The sequence below is a fragment of the Monodon monoceros genome, unplaced genomic scaffold (assembly GCF_005190385.1).
Source record: "Monodon monoceros isolate NGI ecotype Baffin Bay Population unplaced genomic scaffold, NGI_Narwhal_1 Super_Scaffold_17, whole genome shotgun sequence".
Classification (NCBI taxonomy): domain Eukaryota; kingdom Metazoa; phylum Chordata; class Mammalia; order Artiodactyla; family Monodontidae; genus Monodon; species Monodon monoceros.
This window is the reverse complement of record NW_021703773.1, coordinates 4,780,622-4,804,010: the sequence shown is the minus strand read 5'-3', so window position 1 is coordinate 4,804,010 and position 23,389 is coordinate 4,780,622. Positions and strand designations below refer to the sequence as shown.

The 23,389-nt window shown below is 36.2% G+C and overlaps 1 protein-coding gene across 1 annotated transcript in view; it reads left to right on the top strand.

The window, feature by feature from the left end:
• Nucleotides 1-23,389, top strand: part of LOC114897703 (disintegrin and metalloproteinase domain-containing protein 32-like) — a 174,416-nt gene that overhangs the window by 8,089 nt on the left and 142,938 nt on the right. The window contains exon 2 of the mRNA XM_029226723.1: nt 9,749-9,828. Coding sequence (XP_029082556.1) covers nt 9,749-9,828 — 80 coding nt within the window. The remainder of the gene's footprint in view (nt 1-9,748; nt 9,829-23,389) is intronic.

Genomic DNA, 23,389 nt, shown 5'->3' with positions numbered 1-23,389 from the left:
AGGAGGGAAGGAGAAATAGGAGTTAGGCAAAGAAATTACAGGATGAGAGAAAATATTTGTAAATGATTTGTCTGAAAAGGGTCTAGTATCCAGAAAATAAAGGGCAAAGAAATAAAGCAGATTTGAAAATTATGACTTTAAAAAGTTTTATATGTGTTTTAATTGCATGACAAAGTTACTGAAGACAACTAGATGAGAAACTTCTACGTTTTTGATGGTAGTGTACTGCCAAAGGAACTTCAAACTAGATTATACAAGCTTTTGACTATTTGAGAATTAACACAACTCTTGAGCCCTTTACTTCCAGGAAGTAAACTGGAAAAGTCATGCTACTTTCAAGGAGAGTATATTTGTATTTAAGTCTTTTATGATATTTTATGCTTTCTATTTACTATGCTTTTTATTTGATATCATTAAAAATCTTATTTCCTGTCTTATGTGTTTTTCTGATTTTAATGTAACATGTATAATTGACTTACAGAGTCTACAATTAAGCAATATGTCTTCTTTTAAAAACGACAGTGACCTTAGAAAGTTGTCAGACACTGCCTTTATCATCTTACATGTTATTGTTATTTAGTATTTACTGCCACTTTTATGTATTGTTTCCCAAATGAGTCATCATCTTTATTGTTCCTTGTTTACTCAGTCAGTGCTTGCTTAGATTTATCCACAAGTTTATAGCTTTATTTGCTTACCTTCTTTCTAGAACCCTACTCTTTCCTTCTTAGTATCTTTTTCATCAAGAGTTTGAGTGGTAAATCATCTGTTTACTTGAAAATGTCTTTATGTCTCCCTCACTGTTGAATGACAATTTAGTTTGATATCCAATTTCAGACTGACAGTTATTTTTCCAATAGCACTTTGAGAATGTTACTCCATTGCTATTTGGCCTCCATGTTAACTTTTTTTTTTAATTATGAGGATTTCAAATAAATGCAAAAATAGAAGAATAAAGAACTCAGGTTCAACAGTTATAAACTCGTGGTTAATTCTGTTTCTTTTTTACGTTCCCTACCACTTCCTCTATTCTCATATTATTTGCAGCAAATTATAGACATTATATCATTTCGTGTCTAAGCATTTCAATATATATTGCTAAATGGCCAGAAAATATAACCACAGTATCATGATCATGGCTTAGAAATTAACGATTTCTTCTATCACCCAATATTCAGTCTGTGTTCAAATTTTCAATTGTTTCATGAGTGTAATAAGTTTCCTTACAGTTTGTAATCACCTAGAAAATAATGTCCACACGTTGTTTGTATCAGCATACAAAAGATCTGCTCATTGAATTGGCTCCTTCCCTACTCAATTTTATTTAGTCTATGGCTTTTAGTACCATGTTGATACTGATAACTCCAAATTTATATTTCTTCTCTTGCACTCTCTTAGGCAGCCTGTGAGATGGCTACCAGTGTTTCCCACATCCTGGTAATCACACCCTTGTGTAATCCCCTCCTCTTAAATGTGAACTGTGTGTTTTTTGGTTTTTGGTTTTTTTGGGGGGGTACGCGGGCCTCTCACTGTTGTGGCCTCTCCCGTTGCAGAGCACAGGCTCCGGACGCGCAGGCTCAGCGGCCGTGGCTCACAGGCCCAGCCGCTTCGTGGCCTGTGGGATCTTCCCGGACCGGGGCACGAACCCGTGTCCCCTGCATCGGCAGGCGGAGTGAGCTGTGTTTTATGGTTTGTTTCTAGTGAATAAAATGTGGTCAGGATGATGGGATGTCTCTTGTGAGATTAGGATACAGAAAGACTGTGTCTTTTGTCCCGGGTGCCCGCTTTCAGTCTCTCTTTTTCTGAGCCCTTGTTGTGAGGGAAGCAAGTTGTCATATTGTGAGTAGCCTTATGGAGAGGCCTGTGTGGCATGGAACTGAGCTTTCTCATTAACAGCCTGGAAAGACCCAATGCCTGCCAACAGCTAAGTGCATGAGCCTTGAAGTGGATCCTATGCTAGTCAAGCCTTGAAATGGTTGCAGCCCTGGCCTACACTTTGACTGTAGCTTTGTGAGAGTCACTGAGCCAGAGGCATTCGGTTAAGCTGTGCCCAGATACCTGACCTAAGGACACTAGTGATTAATAAATGTTCCCTATTTTAAGCTACTAAACTTTGGGATAATTTGTTATGCAGCAATAGATAACTAACATACCATCCTTCAGCCTATTCTCAACATAAAGTTTTCTTGTTAAAATCTCAGTCAGCTTATGTCTGCCCTCTGCTCAAAATCTTTCAATGTTTTCTTATCTCACCAAGAATAAAAATTAAAGTGCTAACTCTGACCTGTAATGCCCTACAGGATCTCAGCAGCTTGTCTCCTCTCTGGCCTCACCCCTTCCTTTCTTCCTCACTGCTCATGCTACTCCAACCACAGTAGCTCCCTTGCTGCTTTTCAGACATGCCAGGCAGTTCCTCCCAAAGACCTTTGCGCTTGATACTTTTTCTTCCTGGGATGGTCTGCCAGAGATTTTCATTTGTTCCCCTCCTCACCTTCTTCAGTTCTGTGCCCAGATGCCATCTTCTCAGTGAGCCCTATTTAAGACCGAACTTCATCTTCACCAGCCTCTGTTCTAGCACATGATTCTATGGGCTTGTGAGGCTGTTGCTCTGGTTTGGACTGGCTTAGGTAGTCTGTGGCACATCGGTGCTCTTTCCTGGATCTGTCATCAGCTCCTGAGTTGGTTGGCAGCTGGATGATCCAGATGGTCTCACGCACTGGTCTGTCTGTTGGACTGTGTTCAGCTAGGGTGCCTTGGCTCCCTTTCACATAGTCTCTCACCCTCCTGCAGGCCAGCTCAGTCTTGTTTACATGTGGTTTCAGGATTCCAAGGCAGTGAGAGGGCAAGCCACAGTGCACAAGCACTTTTCAGGTTTGCTTCTGTTACATTGGCTATTGTCTAATTGACCAAAGTAAGTTACATGGCTAAGTCTGGAGTTAGTTCCTAAGAAGTATACCAATGGGAAAGAATACTTTCTATTGTATCTATCACATCTGATTTCTGTTTTAGAGTTTTTCTAGAATCTCTCAACAATGATCACACTTCCAACATTAGCTTATCTTCCAGAAAATTGTTTGAGACCTCTTAGCTGATGGTAGCACCTTTCCTTTGTCTACTTTTAGAGGGTTTTCACTGAGAGAAGAGGTAAACATGTAGTGAGTTAGCCACCTTTTTTTTTTTTTTTTTTTTTGCGGTACACGGGCCTCTCACTGCTGTGGCCTCTCCCGTTGCGGAGCACAGGCTCCGGACGCGCAGGCTCAGCGGCCATGGCTCACGGGCCCAGCCGCTGCGCGGCATGTGGGCTCTTCCGGGACCGGGGCACGAACCCGTGTCCCCTGCATCGGCAGGCGGACTCTCAACCACTGCGCCACCAGGGAAGCCCTAGCCACCTTTAATCATAAATCATATTATGGATGTTAATCCTTTGGCTTTTATACTTTGTATTTTCTTACAACCTCTCCTGCATCTTTAAAGATTTTAAAAAGATTTCTATGTATGCAAATATATTTATCTTTTCCTTTAAGACTTCTGGGCTTTGAATCTTAATCGATTTTGAATATATATGTATTTATGTACATATTATATATAGAAACATATAAATAAATTTTATTTATTCTTTATATATATACATATGTATGAATCCAACTTAATTACTTTTCAAATGGATATTCAGTCTTCCTGCCACTATCCATTGACTATATTTCCCCCAGTGATTTGAAAGCCTACCTTTTCATATATCCTATTTCATTAATTTTTTTTGATGATGCCTATTTCAGTTGATTTACTTATAGTAGTTTAGAGTTTTTCTATTGATTCTCTAAGTACTTTTAAGTAGATAGTTATATCGTTTGCAAATAATGACATACTGTTTTTTCCTTTCTAACATTTATGCCCTTCTTTCTTGTTATCATTTTATCATATTAACTAGGGCATTCAGAACATTTTTGAAAATGGCAGTGATAATAGACTTTGTTACCTAGTTTTATTTGAATTTCTCTGTAGTATTTCATAATTTACAATTTTTAATGTTTGCTTTTTGATACTTTTTCTAGTTAAGGCAATTTCCTTCTATTTCTAGCTTACGTCCCTCTAATTTTCTTTGTCAGAAAATTTTGGTCAATTTGTATTTTTTTTTTTTTTTGAGCATGTGAGCTTTAGAATCATCTTATGTTGTTTCAAAAAACTCCTGTGGACTTTTCCATTGGATTTCATAAAATTTATAAATTAATTTAAAGAAAATTGCTATCTTTATATTCCAAGAACTGGATATAGCTTTCAATTTATTTGACTTTTTTTATGAACCATTTTAGAATTTAAAGTTTTTTTTAAAATTTAAATTATATATATTCCTTTAGGAATTTATTTACATGGGTATTACACATTTTGTTGTTATTGTAAATGGTTATTTTCTAACTATTTTATTTGTGTATAGGGAAATGATAGGTTTATATATTAATTTTGTTTCTAGTCACATTACTAAATCCTCTTTTAAAATAATAGTTATGGTGATTCTTTTGGGTTTTCCAGATATATAATATCACATACAAAAGAATGTTAGAATCACAAAACCTTAGAAAGTACCAAAGAGGCAGGTTTAGTTGCTACATAGATGCTACAATGTGGCTAGGGTCACAGCGCAGGGAAGAATATCTAGTGATACCGTGGAAACTATACCGGAAGAGTATTCTATTGAAAATACCACTATGGTGTTTGGGCTAGGCAGCAGAATGTCTGTCCCAGTAGTCCAAAAGGACCAGATAATTCTGTTACTACAAATGTCAGAAGGACCAGATATTCACACGTGGCTGCCATCTGACAATGCTCACTTCTGCAACTAAGTCTTTTTTGGGTGTATGAATAGCAGGAACTAGTAACATGCCAGCACCTTAATTGCAGTGGAGTCTGGTATAGAGTTGTTAGGTTTCCAACGTCTAATAGCACAGGGAGACAAGGTAGAAATAGTTTGAATGATTGAACCTCTCTACAGTATCCCACAGTTCACCTCTAGATGGGCCACTTAACATCCATATTCACCCTTCTTAAGGTTGGTAACATTCTTAAACTTTCAAGAAACAACACAAAACTTGCTTCTGCCTCATTTAATGTAATCAGTTCGTATACAGGAAAACTAGACATGTAAGTGTACCATGTGAAATCCTAGTTACGGGGAGAATTTACTTTGCTCTATTCTCTTTTAGGGCCAACTATCTATGAGTTTTTAAGATTATACCCGTGGACTTACTTCTGTGTACTATTGGCATATCATACATCTACTTTCCCTCCTTCAGTTAGCTGGTCATAGGATACCATAAAAGTAGGTTTTAGGAAATGATGGAAACGTGATAGGAGTAGGCCTACTGGAGTATTAATCACCTGGTTATGCAACTTAAAGCTTTTAGGACCTGTTCAAACCCAACCATATATATATATATAACACTTCCATTTGATTAGTACTCCTGTGAATGCCTGATGATGTCAGTCTGTGAAGAGTGGTTCAGGTTGCAAGATCATATATTCTGAAGATCACATGGTCTGAATTTTAGCCTCTATCAGAGCCCAGTAGTGAGCTAAAAGCTTTCATAAAAGAAATATACTTACGTACTATATTAGATTCCTGTGGCTGCCAAAACAAAGTACCACAAACTGGGTGGCTTAAAACAACAGAATTTTTTTCCCCTTCTGTTTCTGGAGGCCAGAAGTCCAAAATCAAGGTATTGGCAGTGTTGATTACTTTTGGAGGCTCTGAGGGAGAATCTGTTCCATGCTTCTCTCCTAGCTTCTGATGGCTGCCAGCAATCCTATGCATTCCTTGGCTTGGAGACATGTTACTCCAGTCTCTGCCTGTCTTTATATTGATGTCTCCTCTGTGTGTCTTCTCCCCTTCTCTTACTTATAGGATATTAGTCATTGGATTTAGGGTCCAGTCTAATCTGGAATGGTCTCATCTTGAGATCCTTAACTTAATTACACCTTGCAAAGACCCTTTTTTCTTTGCAAGGTTATAAGGTTATAGCCACAGGTTCCGAGTGGACATATCTTTTGGGGCACCATCATTCAATCCACAGCATATACCAATGAGGGCGTGTCTTTGCTTACAAACCTCAGGAGCCTCTGCTGTAATTCTCCTAGAGGGGCTTAACACAGGCTCTGCCACAGACCCTAAGTCATAAAGGAAAAATAGTAGCGCTCCTTGCACAGTAGACTCAGGTAGCTGAGGAGTCTTGTACTCTGGCATCTTACAAATCTGGCAGCCTATGTTTTGTTCAATAAAAATGGTCAAAGCAACATAGCTATATATGATATATATTGCCTCCAAAATCCAAAATGGTCTACCAAGTGTTCTGCCTCTTACTATTGATTATGGAGGGTATTTTCGAGTGTGGTTTAGACCACTAGACCATTACAGGTGGATGTGTGTGTGTGTGTGTGTGTGTGTGTGTGTAAGACTCTGGCACACCTGCTTCTTCAAGGCATCTAATGTACCTGCTACTTCAGGTCTTTCTCTTAGACGATATGTTAGTTTCCTATTGTTGCTGTAACAAGTTATCACAAACTTAATAGCTTAAACAACACAAATTTATTATCTTACAGTTCTGTAAAATGGGTCTCATTGGGTAAAATCAAGGTGTTAGCAGTGCCCTGTTCCTTCTGGAAGCTGCAGGAGACAATCTGTTTCCTTGTCTTTTCCAGATTCTAATGGCTGTTTGCATTTTTTGGCTCATGGCCCCCTTCCTGCATCTTCAAAGTCAGTGGTATTGGGCTGAGGTCTTTACACATGGCCATCTCTTTGGTTTTCTTTTCTGGCTCTTTCTTCTACTGTTAAGAACCCTTGCGATTAAATTAAGACCACAGATAACCCAGGATAATTTTCATATTTTAAGGTCAGTTGATTAGCAACCTTAATTCTGTTTTGCCATGTAACCTAACAGGTTCTGGGGATTAGGATATGGACATCTTTGGGGGCATTATTCTATCTACCACAGACAGTGAGATTTTTAGGGTCCAGGTAGAAGAAGAACCAGATGATAAAGATCTGAGGCATCTGAGGCAATATGATTGGTGAAGGTATACTGGCATCACTACTAAGCAAAAATGGAAACTTGCTCCTGGCATCTCCTGCTTATTGGGATAGAGAAAACAGCACCTTTTCCTATTAATGGCTACATACAGGTGCCAACGCCTGTGTTGATTTGGTTCAGTAAAGCGACCATATTTGGAACAATATTAGTTATTGCAATCATTACCTGATTACACTTACGACAACTCATTGTCATTCTCTATTGCTTATCTATCACGTGCACAGATCAAACAAGTAAAATAACAGAAATCATTGCCCTTGTATATACGTTCTTGGTATAGAAAGGTTTTTGGTTTAATGTTTTGGTGATGGTGCAGGTGATATTCAGAGGTTTCCATCTGGCCCTCCCTACCATAACAATCCTCATTCTATGTGTCAGGGAGACAAGACAGGCATTCCACAAGTTACTGATTATATCTGTTTTGACACACTGTTCCATAATTGGGCAGATTACGATAGGATGAACTTGTAGACCCATGAGTGTGTTCATAGATGTGAACCTAATAACTTCCATTCATCACCTGACTTCTTCTGCTAATCATATATCTTTTCCTGAAGTGGACCACAGTCTTATTTTAGGTACTCAGAAATCATCATTAGGAGACTTCTTCAGTGGTCCAGTGGTAAAGAATCCACCTTCCAATGCAGCTGACGTGGGTTCGATCCCTGGTTGGGGAACTAAGATCCCACATGCCGTGGGGCAACTAAGCCCATGAGCCACAACTACTGAGCCCGCATGCCTCAATTAGAGAGCCCACGTGCTGTAAACTACAGAGCCCATGCACTCTGGAGCCCGAGTGCCACAACTAGAGATAGAAAATCCATATGCCACAACTAGAGAGAAGGCTGCACACTGCAACTAAGAGCCCGAGCATCGCAATGAAAGATCCTGCATGCTGCAACCCGATGCAGCCAAAAAAAAAAAAATAATAATAATAATCATTATTAGTTTAAAGCCAGTGTTTAATATTCCACCAAAGGTCTGAGTAATTGGGTTTTGATTTTGTGGATCCAATCTGAGAATTTTTCTTTTTTTCTTTTTTTTGATAACAGAAAAATAGCTTATTAATGCATACAGCATGCATCATGGGAGAAACTTAAACCAAAAGTAATTCAAAATGGCAGCTTTGAGTTCCAGCTTATCTTCAACAAAAAACATTAAATTTGTAGAGAAGTGACAGACACAGGAAGGCAGTTTTAGGCTTCCAAGGGCAGCAAACTGGAAAGGTAAATATATGGGTGAAAACTAATGAGGTAAAGTTTGTTCATAGATTACTCTGGTCCCGCCTCTGGGCTGATAACAGTCTGTCTCCAGTATGAGTTTTTCTTTAGGTTGGTCACTTCATCCTACTCACATTTACTGATATGACTGAGATATTTAATCTTAGTGCTTCTTATTTATATCATACTTTTCTGATTTCATGCTTTTTTTTTGATAAATGTTTTTCACCATAAAAATCTGTGACTTTTTCATTTATTTTCTGGATGCCTTGTGTTTGTATGCTCTTTTTTTTCTTAATTTGGAATATTTATAATCTGTTTTATATAATAGATTTAATTTTTAATTTAGGTAGTAACTAGTGATTCCTCACTGTGAGTGTAAGGAAATTTATTTCTTACTACTTCTTTCCACCTCGTGCTCTCCTCTTCATTATATGACTATAGCTTTAAAAAATCTTAATTCTTTTATACCATTAAACAATATGTTTCTACTTTTACCACTTGATTTTCAGCTTTTTAACATTTTTTGGAACCACACTGCAATAAATTTAAGGAAAACAGTATTCACATATGGTAATTCTCTTCTTCTGCTACCCTTCCTGACATTATTGAATATGTTGTTATGTCTTTATCATCATAGTTTATAACACTTGCATCCTATTAAATAGTGATGATTCCCACCATTGTTTTGGCCTATATTCTATATTTAAGTTTATTTTAATGCTAACAGCTAGGCCTTTTACCTCAACTCTGTTGATGCCTTTATTGGGAGAAGTTTGTCTACCTTTTGTGACAGGAACTTGTGAACTATTTTCCTTGATTTTTTGCTTGTAAGTATCTGTCCCTTGCCTGTATATTTTAATGACAGTTTTGCTGGGTATAAAATTCTTGGGTCCACACTTTCTTTTCCTGAATATTTTTTTAAAGACATAGTTCTTCAGTTTTTTAACATTGAATAATGTTTTAAAGAATCTGAAGCCAACCTGCTTTTCTCTTCTTATGCCCAATATGATTTTCACTTTTCCTTTTTGCTCATATGCCCATAGGATTCTTTCTTTATCTTCGACATCCAATAAGTTTAGTAGAATATGTCTCAGTTTTAATTAATTGTTATCAGTTATTCTTGAAATGCAGTGTACTTTCTAGTCTATTGTTTCAAATCTTTTATTTCAGGAAAGTCTTCTTGAAGTATATATTTGATATTTTTTAATTCATTTGTTCACTTTTCTTCAGGAACAGCAAATTTTGTATAAGTTGAATACCTCTCCGTGCCCCCTTTTAGTCTTTCAAAGCTATCTTATCTGTTTTTAAACAAAGTGTTTTCAAGATTTCTATAGGAGTACACAGTGATGACTCATGTTTGCATAAGCAAGTCTTATAAAAGAACCTGAACAAATATTTAGTCAAGTTTAAAACACAGTTATTAACTGTTTTTTTTTATTTCTTCAGGTTTTCAAAATTCATTTCTACAAATTATATTTCCAGAGAAAATCCAAGCAAATACAAGTGATAATTCAAAAGTAGAAAATGTAAGAGATTTTCCATAATGTTTTTATATGAAATTTCTTATTTTTATTACATAGCAGTGAAATACATCAATTCCATTATAGTATGACTATAACTAACCAATATTACTATTGATAAGGAATGTAAAGTTTTGATGGTAAAAGCAAACGTATAAATCAGAATGTTCTAATTTGTCTAACATTTGTCATTTCCTCATGGTAAAACCATTTTTTAAAGTTCAAAGAGAGAATATAATGTAAAAGAATTAGGGTATTATCTGAATGGTATCTAGATGATTCAAATGAAGAGAATAATTCTCTCCAAAATGGTTAAGGAGAGTCTTTTTTTTAACTAAAACTTGGTTCCTCAATCTCTACCCTTGTACCTACCAGTTCTCAGAGAGTATAAACCCTTTCTTCTGTTATTTTTGTTAGAAAGGGCAATATTTCATCCTATTCATTGATTTATTTAACAGATATTTCTCTGGACTTGTGTGCATAACTACATGCTAAGAGCCTTAGGAGATAAAAAAAGAAACACAAAACAGCAAGCCTTGCTTATAAGTGGCCAATCTTTTGATAACACTTTATTTTTACTAGTTTTAATGAAGTATAAATTCACAGAATTCACCCATTGTAAGTGTACAACTCAATGATCATTAGTACATGAATAGAATTATGTAAACATTACCACAAATCCAGTTTTAGAACATTTTGTTTGCCTTAAGTTCCTTCCTGCCTATGTGCAGTTTTTCTCTGCTTCCATCCCCAGCCCTTGGCAACTGCTGATCTGTTTTGTGTTTCTATAATTTTGCATTTTCTAGGCATCTCATAAAAATGAAATATGTGATATGTAGGACTTTGCATTGAGCTTCTTTCACTTAAGATTATCCATTTTGCAACATTTCTCAATACTTCCTAAATTTTTTATTTCTTAATAGATGTAGATAACACATTTTGTTTATCCATTTACCAGTTAAATTCAAGATTGTTTTCAGATATTGACTATTTTGAGTCATTCTGCTATGAATATTTATGTATGGACATATAGTTTTCTTTCTCTTGGATAGATTCTTAGAAGTGAAATTGCTGTGTCGTATTGTAGGTTTATGCTTATCATAGTAATAAACTGCCAAACTATGTTCCATAGTGACTTATTAGTTTACATTTCCCATCAGCAATATATGATGATTCAGTTTTTCCACATACTTGTCAACACCTGATGTTGTCTCTTTTGATTAAATTTATTCTAACAGGTGTGTACTGATATCTCATTTTAGCTTATATTTGCATTTCTCTAATGAAAAATGCTGTAGAGCATCTTTCATGACCTACTAGCTATCTAAATACCTTTTTGGTGAAATGTCTATTAAATTATTTGCCCATTTTAATTTTTTAACCTATTATTATTTTTAACATATTTATTGGGCTATAGTTAGTATATAATATTAGTTTCAGTATTTTTTTACCAGTATTTTCAGATTACCACAATAAGTCCAGTTACCATCTGTCACCCTACAAAGTTGGTATACAATTATAATTATTTTTTAAAATTTATTCATCCTGGTATATATGTATATACTTATTTACTGAAGTATAGTTGTTTTACAATATTGTATTAGTTTCAGATGTACAGCATAGTGATTCAGTATTTTTACAGATTGTCCTCCATTATAGGTTATTACAAGATAATGGCTATAATTTCCTATGCTATACAGTATATCCTGTTGCTTATCTATTTTACATATAGGAGTTTGTATCTGTTAATCCCATATCCCTAATTTGTCCCTACCTGTTTCCCTGTCCCCTAGGTAACCACAAGTTTGTTTTCTATATCTGTGAGTCTATTTCTGTTTTGCATATACATTCATTTGTATATTTTAGAATCCACATATAAGTGATATCATAAGTATTTGTCTTTCTGTGACTTATTTCATAAGCATAATATTCTCTAGGTTCATCCTTATGGCTACAAATGGCAGAATTTCATTCTTTTTTATGGCTGAGCTATATTCCATTGTATATATATATACTACATCTTCTTAATCCAGTCATCAGTTGATGGGCATTTGGGTTGCTTCCATGTCTTGGCTATTGTAAATGGTGCTGCTATGAACATTGGGGTGCATGTATCCTTTCAAATTAGTGTTTTGTTTTTTCCAGATATATACCTGAAGTGGAATTGCTGGATCATACAGTAGTTCTATTTTTAGTTTTTTTGAGGAACCTCCAACTGTGTTCCACAATGTCTGCACCAAGTTACATTCCCACCAACAGTATACAAGTATTCCCTTTTCTCCATATCCTTGCCAACATTTGTTATTTGTAGACTTTTTGATGATAGCCATTCTGACAAGAGTGAGGTGATATCTCAATTTTGTTTGTTACAGTATTATTGACTATATTCCCTATGTGTACCTTACATCCCCTGCTTGATTGATTGACTGATTTTTAAATTGTAGTATAGTTGATTTATAATATATTAGTTTCAGGTGTACAACATAGTGATTCAATATTTTTATAGATTATACTCCATTTAAAGTTATTACAAAATAATGGTCACATATCCCTGTGTTGTACAATATAACCTTGTTGCTTACTTATTTTATACATAGTAATTTGTACTTTTTAATTCCATACCCTTATCCTGCCCCTCCCCACTTCCTTCTCCCCACTGGTAACCACTGATTTGTTCTCTATATCTGTGAGTCTGTTTCTGTTTGTATACATGGTACAATTACCATGGAATACAGTTGGAGATTCCTCAGAAAAACTGAAAATAGAACTACCATATAATTAAGCAATTCCAGTTCTGTATACATATCCAGAAAAACCCCTGAAAACACTAATTCGAAAAGTTACATGCACCCCAATGTTCTTAGCAGCATTATTTACAATAGCCAAGATATGGAAGCAACCTAAGTGTCCATCAGCAGATGAAGGGATAAAGATATATACACACACACATACATATACATACAATGGAATATTATTCAACCATAAAAAAGAATGAAGTCCTGACATTTGCAACAAAGCAGATGGACTTAGAGGGTATTATGCTTAGAAAAATAAGTCAGTAAGGTAAAGACAAATTCTCTGTGTTATCACTTATATGTGTAATATAAAAAATAAAACAAATGAATGTCTATAACATTGAGTGTATAACCATGATAGCTCATTGTGGTTTTGAGTTGCATTTTTCTGATGATTAGTGATGTTGAACATTTTTTCATGTGCCTGTTGGCCATCTGTAGGCCATTTTTGGAAAATGTCTGTTCAGGTCTTCTGCCCAATTTTTGATTGGGTTGTTTGGGTTTTTTTTGCTATTGAGTTGTATGAGCTGTTTATATATGTTGGATATTAATCCTTTATCACTTGTATCATTTGTAAATATTTTCTCCCATTTACTAGTTGTTTTTCCATTTTGTTGATGGTTTCCTTTGCTGTGCAAAAGCTTTTAAGTTTAATTAGGGTCCACTTGTTTATTTTTGCTTTTGTTTCTTTTGCCTTAGGAGACAGATTTGAAAAATATTGCTATAATTTACGTCAAAGAGTGTTTTGCCTATGTTCTCTTCTAAAAGTTTTATGGTTTCCAGTCTTACATTGAGGTCTTTAATCCATTTTGAGTTTACTTTTCTATATGGTGTAAGGAAATATTCTAATTTCATTCTTTTACATGTAGCTGTCCAGTTTTCCCAACACCACTTATTGAAGAGACTGTCTTTTCTCCATTGTTTCTTGCCTCCTTTGTTGTAATTAACTGTAAGTTCATGGGTTTATTTCTGGGCTGCTCTCATGCATTGATCTATGTGTCTGTTTTTGTGCCAGTACCATGCTGGGTTTTTTTTGTTTTTGTTTTTGTTTTTGTTTTTTGCGGTACGCAGGCCTCTCACTGTTGTGGTCTCTCCCGTTGTGGAGCACAGGCTCCGGATGTGCAGGCTCAGCGGCCATGGCTCACGGGCCCAGTCGCTCCACTGCATGTGGGATCTTCCAGGACCGGGGCACAAACCCACATCCCCTGCATCGGCAGGCAGACTCTCAACCACTGCGCCACCAGGGAAGCCCTACCATGCTGTTTTGATTAATGTAGGTTTGCAGTACAGCTTGAAGTCAGGGAGCATGATACTTCCCGCTCTGTTCTTCTTTCTCAAGATTGCTTTGGCTATTTGGTGTATTTTGTGGTTCCATGTAAATTTTAGAATTATTTGTTCTAGTTCTGTGAAAAATGTCATGGGTATTTTGATAAGGATTACATTAAATCTCTGGATTACTTTGAGTAGTATGGACATTTTAACAGTATTAATTCTTCTAACCCAAGAACACAGGATAACTTTCCATTTCTTCATATCGTCTTCAGTTTCCTTCAACAATCTTTTATAATTTTCAGAGCATTTTCACCTCCTTGGTTATGTTTATTCTTAGGTATTTTATTCTTTTTGATGCAATTTTAAGCATAATTGTTTTCTTGCTTTCTCTTTATGATAGTTTATTTTTAGTGTGTAGAAAAGCAACAGATTTCTGTATGTTAATTTTGTGTCCTGCAACTTTACTGAATTCATTTATTCTAATAATTTTTTGGTGGAGACTTAAAGGTATCTTTATATAGTATCATATCATCTGTAAATAGTGACAGTTTCAATTCCTCCCTTCCAATTTGAATGCCTTTTATTTCTTTGTCTTGTCTGACTGTTGTGGCTAGAACTTCCAATACTATGTTGAATAGGAGTGGTGAGAGTGGGCATTCTTGTCCGGTTCCTGATTTTAGAGGAAAGGCTGTCTGCTTTTCACCATTGAGTAGATGTAAGATGTGGGTTTGTCATAAATGGCCTTTATTATGTTGAGGTATGTTCTCTCTCTATCAACTTTGATGAGAGTTTTTATCATGAATAGATGTTGAATTTTGTCAGATGAATTTTATGCATTAATTGAGGTGAATATGTGATTTTTATGCTTCCTTTTGTTAATGTGGTGTATCAGATTGATTGATTTTCAAATATTGAACCATATTAGGTTCAAATATTGAACCTAAACCTTACTTGATCATGGTGTTTGATCCTTTCTGTATATTGTGTTTGGTTTGTTTATATTTTGTTGAGGATTTTTGCATCTATATTCATCAGCAGTATTGGGGTGTAATTTTCTTTTTGGTAGTGTCTTTGGTTTTGGTATCAGGGTGATGATGGTCTTGTAGAATTAATTTGTGAGTGTTCCATCCTTTTCAATTTCTTGGAATAGTTTGAGAAGGTTAGGTATTAACTCTTCTCTGTATGTTTGGTAGAATTCCCCTGTGAAACCATCTGATCCTAGTTTTCTGCTTGCTGGAAGTTCTTTAAAATTACAAATCCAATTTCACCAATAGTGATCTGTCTGTTCACATTGTCTGTTTCTTCCTGACTCAGTCTTGGAAGCTTGTATGTTTCTAGAAATTTGTCCATTCCTTCTAGATTGTTGAGTTTGTTGGCATATAACTGTAGTATTCTCTCTCTCTTATGATTTTTTGTATCTCTGTGATATTGATATTTCACCTCTTTCATGCCTGATTTTGTTTATTTGGGTCTCCTCTTATTTTCTTGATGAGCCTGGCTAAAAGTTCATCAATTTTTTATCTTTACAAACACCAGCTCTTGGTTCCTTGATCCTTTCTTTTTTTTGATCTCTATTCCCTCTATGATCTTTATTATTTCATTCCTTCTGCTAACTTTGGTCTTTATTTGTCCTTCTTTTTCTAATTCCTTTAGATGGTAGGTTAGGTTGTTTGTTTTTCATATTTTTTGAGGTCGGCTTGTATTTCTATAAACTTCCTTTTTAGAGCTGCTTTTGCCACATCCCATAGATTTTGGAAAGTTATGTTTTTATTTTCAATTGTATTGAGGTATTTTCTGATTTCTCTTTGATTTCTCCATTGACCCATTGGTTTTTTAGTAGCATATTGTTTAGTCTCCATGCATTTGTGCTTTTCTCAGTTTTCTTCCTGTAATTGATTTCTAATTTCATAACGTTGTGATCAGAAAATATGCTTGATATAATTTTTATCCTTAAATTGTTGAAATTTGTTTTATTGGCCTAGTGTGTGATCTGTCCTGGAGAACGTTCCATCTGTGCTTGAAAAGAATGTGTATTCTGATGATTTTGGATAGAATTTCCTGTAGATATCTATTAAGTCCAACTGGTTATTATGCCATTTAAGGCCACTGTTCCCTTATTTTTTCTGTCTGGATGATCTGTTCATTGATGTAAGTGAGGTGTTAAAGTCCCCTACAATTATTATATTATTGTTAATTTCTCCCTTTATGTCTGTTAATGTTTGCTTTGTATATTTATATAAATATAAAATAATAAAATATATAAAATTTATATAAAAACATAAGCACCCAATACAGGTATTGGGTGCATATATGTTAATCAGTGTAATATCCTCTTCCTGTATTGATCCCTTTATCATTATATAATGCCCTTCTTTGTCTTTTGTTTTAGACTTTGTTTTAAGGTCTGTTTTGTCTGATATGAGAATTGCTACCCCCCACTTTCTTGTTGTCACTATGTGCATGAAGTATCTATTTCCATCCCTTCACTTTCAGTCTGTGTGTGTCTTTAGCTCTGAAGCAATTCTCTTGTAAGCAGCATATAGATGGGTCTTGTTTTTTTAATATAGTTAGCCACCTTATGTCTTTTGATTGGACCATTTAATCCATTGACATTTAAAGTAATTATTGATAGATATGTACTTATTGCCCTTTGGTTACTTCTTTTCTGGTTATTTTTGTAGTTCTCTGTATTTCATCTTTTTTTTGTTTCTTCCCTTGTGGTTTGATGATTTTCTTTAGTGTTACGTTTGTGTTCCTTTTGCTGTAGATTTTGTGTATCTATTCTAGGTTTTTGATTTGTTGTGACCATGGGGTTCATATATGTTGACCTATAACTCTATCTACTTGTTTTAAACAAGTAGTCCTTTAAGTTCAAACACATTCTTAAAGAACTACATTTTTTTTTTTAACATCTTTATTGGGGTATAATTGCTTTACAATGGTGTGTTAGTTTCTGCCCCATAACAAAGTGAATCAGTTATACATATACATATGCTCCCATATGTCTTCCCTCTTGCATCTCCCTCCCTCCCACCCTCCCTATCCCACCCCTCCAGGCTGCCACAAAGCACCGAGACAATATCCTTGTGCCATGCGGCTGCTGCCCACTAGCTGTCTATTTTACTACGTTTGTTAGTGTTTATATGTCCATGACTCTCTCTCGCCCTGTCACAGCTCACCCTTCCCCCTCCCCATATCCTCAAGTCCGTTCTTCAGTAGGTCTGCGTCTTTATTCCTGTCTTACCCCTAGGTTCTTCATGACATTTTTTTTCTTAAATTCCATATATATGTGTTAGCATACGGTATTTGTCTTTTTCTTTCTGACTTACTTCACTCTGTATGACAGACTCTAGGTCTATCCATCTCATTACAAATAGCTCAATTTCGTTTCTTTTTAAGGCTGAGTAATATTCCATTGTATATATGTGCCACATCTTCTTTATCCATTCATCCGATGATGGGCACTTAGGTTGTTTCCATCTCCGGGCTATTGTAAATAGAGCTGCAATGAACATTTTGGTACATGACTCTTTTTGAATTTTGGTTTTCTCAGGGTATATGCCCAGTAGTGGGATTGCTGGGTCATATGGTAATTCTATTTGTAGTTTTTTAAGGAACCTCCATACTGTTCTCCATAGTGGCTGAACCAATTCACATTCCCACCAGCAGTGCAAGAGTGTTCCTTTTCTCCACACCCTCTCCAGCATTTATTGTTTCTAGATTTTTTGATGATGGCCATTCTGACTGGTGTGAGATGATATCTCATTGTAGTTTTGATTTGCATTTCTCTAATGATTAATGATGTTGAGCATTCTTTCATGTGTTTGTTGGCATTCTGTATATCTTCTTTGGAGAAATGTCTATTTAGGTCTTCTGCCCATTTTTGGATTGGGTTGTTTGTTTTTTTGTTATTGAGCTGCATGAGCTGCTTGTAAATTTTGGAGATTAATCCTTTGTCAGTTGCTTCATTTGCAAATATTTTCTCCCATTCTGAGGGTTGTCTTTTGGTCTTGTTTATGGTTTCCTTTGCTGTGCAAAAGCTTTGAAGTTTCATTAGGTCCCCTTTGTTTATTTTTGTTTTTATTTCCATTACTCTAGGAGGTGTGTCAGAAAGGATCTTGCTGTGATTTATGTCATAGAGTGTTCTGCCTATATTTTCCTCTAAGAGTTTGATAGTTTCTGGCCTTACATTTAGGTCTTTAATCATTTTGAGCTTATTTTTGTGTATGGTGTTAGGGAGTGATCTAATCTCATACTTTTACATGTAGCTGTCCAGTTTTCCCAGCACCATTTATTGAAGAGGCTGTCCTTTCTCCACTGTACATTCCTGCCACCTTTATCAAAGATAAGGTGACCATATGTGCGTGGGTTTATCTCTGGGCTTTCTATCCTGTTCCATTGATCTATCTTTCTGTTTTTGTGCCAGTACCATACTGTCTTGATTACTGTAGCTTTGTAGTATAGTCTGAAGTCAGGGAGCCTGATTCCTCCAGCTCCTTTTTTCGTTCTCAAGATTGCTTTGGCTATTCGGGGTCTTTTGTGTTTCCATACAAATTGTGAAATTTTTTGTTCTAGTTCTGTGAAAAATGCCAGTGGTAGTTTGATAGGGATTGCATTGAATCTGTAGATTGCTTTGGGTAGTAGAGTCATTTTCACAATGTTGATTTTTCCAATCCAAGAACATGGTATATCTCTCCATCTATTTGTATCATCTTTAATTTCTTTCATCAGTGTCTTATAATTTTCTGCATACAGGTCTTTTGTCTCCTTAGGTAGGTTTATTCCTAGATATTTTATCCTTTTTGTTGCAATGGTAAATGGGAGTGTTTTCTTGATTTCACTTTCAGATTTTTCATCATTAGTATATAGGAATGCCAGAGATTTCTGTGCATTAATTTTGTATCCTGCTACTTTACCAAATTCATTGATTAGCTCTAGTAGTTTTCTGGTAGCATCTTTAGGATTCTCTATGTATAGTATCATGTCATCTGCAAACAGTGACAGCTTTACTTCTTCTTTTCCCATTTGGATTCCTTTTATTTCATTTTCTTCTCTGATTGCTGTGGCTAAAACTTCCAAAACTATGTTGAATAAGAGTGGTGAGAGTGGGCAACCTTGTCTTGTTCTTGATCTTAGTGGAAATGCTTTCAGTTTTTCACCATTGAGGATGATGTTTGCTGTGGGTTTGTCATATATGGCCTTTATTATGTTGAGGAAAGTTCCCTCTATGCCTACTTTCTGCAGGGTTTTTATCATAAATGGGTGTTGAATTTTGTCGAAAGCTTTCTCTGCATCTATTGAGATGATCATATGGTTTTTCTCCTTCAATTTGTTAATATGGTTTATCACATTGATAGATTTGCGTATATTGAAGAATTCTTGCATTCCTGGAATAAACCCCACTTGATCATGGTGTATGATCCTTTTAATGTGCTGTTGGATTCTGTTTGCTAGTATTTTGTTGAGGATTTTTGCATCTATGTTCATCAGTGATATTGGCCTGTAGTTTTCTTTCTTTGTGACATCCTTGTCTGGTTTTGGTATCAAGGTGATGGTGGCCTCATAGAAGGAATTTGGGAGTGTTCCTCCCTCTGCTATATTTTGGAAGAGTTTGAGAAGGATAGGTGTTAGCTCTTCTCTAAATGTTTGATAGAATTCGCCTGTGAAGCCATCTGGTCCTGGGCTTTTGTTTGTTGGAAGATTTTTAATCACAGTTTCAATTTCAGTGCTTGTGATTGGTCTGTTCATATTTTCTGTTTCTTCCTGATTCAGTCTTGGCAGGTTGTGCATTTCTAAGAATTTGTCCATTTCTTCCAGATTGTCCATTTTATTGGCATAGAGTTGCTTGTAGTAATCTCTCATGATTTTTTTTATTTCTGCAGTGTCAGTTGTTACTTCTCCTTTTTCATTTCTAATTCTATTGATTTGAGTCTTCTCCCTTTTTTTCTTGGTGAGTGTGTCTAGTGGTTTATCTATTTTGTTTATCTTCTCAAAGAACCAGCTTTTAGTTTTATTGATCTTTGCTATCGTTTCCTTCATTTCTTTTTCATTTATTTCTGATCTGATTTTTATGATTTCTTTCCTTCTGCTAGCTTTGGGGTTTTTTTGTTCTTCTTTCTCTAATTGCTTGAGGTGCAAGGTTAGGTTGTTTATTCGAGATGTTTCCTGCTTCTTAAGGTGGGCTTGTATTGTTATAAACTTCCTCCTTAGAACTGCTTTTGCTGCATCCCATATGTTTTGCGTCGTTATGTCTCCATTGTCATTTGTTTCTAGGTATTTTTTTACTTCCTCTTTGATTTTTAAATTTCCTCTTTGATTTTTTATTTCCTCTTTGATCACTTCATTATTAAGTAGTGTATTGTTTAGCCTCCATGTGTTTGTATTTTTTACAGATCTTTTCCTGTTATTGATATCTAGTCTCATGGCGTTGTGGTCAGAAAAGATACTTGATACAATTTCAATTTTCTTAAATTTACCAAGGCTTGATTTGTGACCCAAGATATGATCTATCCTGGAGAATGTTCCATGGGCACTTGAGAAAAATGTGTATTCTGTTGTTTTTGGATGGAGAGTCCTATAAATATCAATTAAGTCCATCTTGTTTAATGTATCATTTAAAGCTTGTGTTTCCTTATTTATTTTCATTTTGGATGATCTGTCCATGGGTGAAAGTGGGGTGTTAAAGTCCCCTACTATGAATGTGTTACTGTCGATTTCCCCTTTTATGGCTGTTAGCATTTGCCTTATGTATTGAGGTGCTCCTATGTTGGGTGCATAAATATTTACAATTGTTATATCTTCTTCTTGGATCGATCCCTTGATCATTATGTAGTGTCCTTCCTTGTCTCTTTTAATAGTCCTTATTTTAAAGTCTATTTTGTCTGATATGAGAATTGCTACTCCAGCTTTCTTTTGGTTTCCATTTGCATGGAATATCTTTTTCCATCCCCTTACTTTCAGTCTGTATGTGTCTCTAGGTCTGAAGTGGGTCTCTTGTAGACAGCATATATATGGGTCTTGCTTTTGTATCCATTCAGCCAATCTGTGTCTTTTGGTGGGAGCATTTAGTCCATTTACATTTAAGGTAATTATCGATATGTATGTTCCTATTCCCATTTTCTTAATTGTTTTGGGTTCGTTATTATAGGTCTTTTCCTTCTCTTGTGTTTCTTGTCTAGAGAAGTTCCTTTAGCATTTGTTGTAAAGCTGGTTTGGTGGTGGTGAACTCTCTAAGCTTTTGCTTGTCTGTAAAGGTTTTAATTTCTCCATCAAATCTGAATGAGATCCTTGCTGGGTAGAGTAGTCTTGGTTGCAGGTTTTTCTCCTTCATCACTTTCAGTATGTCCTGCCACTCCCTTTTGGCTTGTAGGGTTTCTGCTGAGAGATCAGCTGTTAACCTTATGGGGATTCCCTTGTGTGTTATTTGTTGTTTTTCCCTTGCTGCTTTTAATATGCTTTCTTTGTATTTAATTTTTGACAGTTTGATTAATATGTGTCTTGGCGTATTTCTCCTTGTATTTATCCTGTATGGGACTCTCTGTGCTTCCTGGACTTGATTAACTATTTCCTTTCCCATATTAGGGAAGTTTTCAACTATAATCTCTTCAAATATTTTCTCAGTCCCTTTCTTTTTCTCTTCTTCTTCTGGAACCCCTATAATTCGAATGTTGGTGCGTTTAATGTTGTCCCAGAGGTGTCTGAGACTGTCCTCAGTTCGTTTCATTCTTTTTTCTTTATTCTGCTCTGCAGTAGTTATTTCCACTATTTTATTTTCCAGGTCACTTATCCGTTCTTCTGCCTCAGTTATTCTGCTATTGATCCCATCTAGAGTACTTTTAATTTCATTTATTGTGTTGTTCATCGTTGCTTGTTTCATCTTTATTTCTTCTAGGTCTTTGTTAACTGTTTCTTGCATTTTGTCCATTCTGTTTCCAAGATTTCGGATCATCCTTACTATCATTATTCTGAATTCTTTTTCAGGTAGACTGCCTATTTCCTCTTCATTTGTTAGGTCTGGTGTATTTTTATCTTGCTCCTTTATCTGCTGTGTGTTTTTCTGTCTTCTCATTTTGCTTATCTTACTGTGTTTGGGGTCTCCTTTTTGCCAGCTGCAGGTTCGTAGTACCCGCTGTTTTTGATATCTGTCTCCAGTGGGTAAGGTTGGTTCAGGGGGTTGTGTAGGCTTCCTGGTGGAGGGGACTAGTGCCTGTGTTGTGGTGGATGAGGTTGGATCTTGTCTCTCTAGTGGGCAGGTTCACGTCTGGTGGTGTGTTTTGGGGTGTCTGTGGCCTTATTATGATTTTAGGCAGCCTCTCTGCTAATGGGTGGGGTTGTGTTCCTGTTTTGCTAGTTGTTTGGCATAGGTTGTCCAGCACTGTGGCTTGCTGGTCGTTGAGTGAAGCTGGGTGCTGGTGTTAAGATGGAGGTCTCTGGGAGATTTTCGCCGTTTAATATTATGTGGAGCTGGGAGGTCTCTTGTTGACCAGTATCCTGAAGTTGGCTCTCCTACCTCAGAGGCAGAGCCCTGACTCCTGGCTGGAGCACCAAGAGCCTTTTATCCACACGGCTCAGAATAAAAGGGAGAAAAAGTAGAAAGAATTAGTAGAAGTATGAGGAAAGAAAGAAGGAAAGGAGGGAAGGAAGGAAGGAAGAGAGAAGCAAAGAAGGAAAGAAGGAAAGAAAGGAGGGAGGGAGGGAGGAAGGAAGGAAGGAAGGAGGGAAAGAAGGAAAAAAGACAGAAAGAAAGAAGATACAGTAAAAATAAAATAAAGTATAATAAAGTTATTGAATTAAAAAATACTTATTTAGAAAAAAAAAGGGACGGATAGAACCTTAGGACAAATGTTGGAAGCAAAGCTATACAGAGAAAATCTTACACAGAAGCGTACACATGCACCCTCACAAAAAGAGGTAAAGGGGGAAAAATCATAAATCTTGCTCTCAGAGACCACCTCCTCAATTTGGGGTGATTCGTTGTCTAAAGGAGGGAAGGAAAGAAAGAAAGAAAGGAAGAAAGAACGAAGGTAAAGTATAATAAAGTTATTAAAATTAATTATTAAGAAAAAAAATTTTTTTAATAACCACGGACGGATAGAACCCTAGGACAAATGGTGGAAGCAAGACTATACAGACAAGATCTCACACAGAAGCATACACATACACATTCACAAAAAGAGGAAAAGGAAGAAAAATCATAGATCTCGCTCCTAAAGTCCACCTCCTCAATTTGGGATCATTCCTTGTCTGTTCAGGTATTCCACAGATGCAGGGTATATCAAGTTGATTGTGGAGCTTCAATCCGCTGCTTCTGAGGCTGCTGGGAGAGATCTCCCTTTCTCTTCCTTGCTCTCACAGCTCACAGGAGCTCAGCTTTGGATTTGGCCCTGCCTCTGCGTGTAGGTCGCTGGAGGGCGTCTGTTTTTTGCTCAGACAGGACGGGGTTAAAGGAGCCGCTGATTCGGGGGCTCTGGCGCACTCAGGCCGGTGGGGGGGGGGGAGGG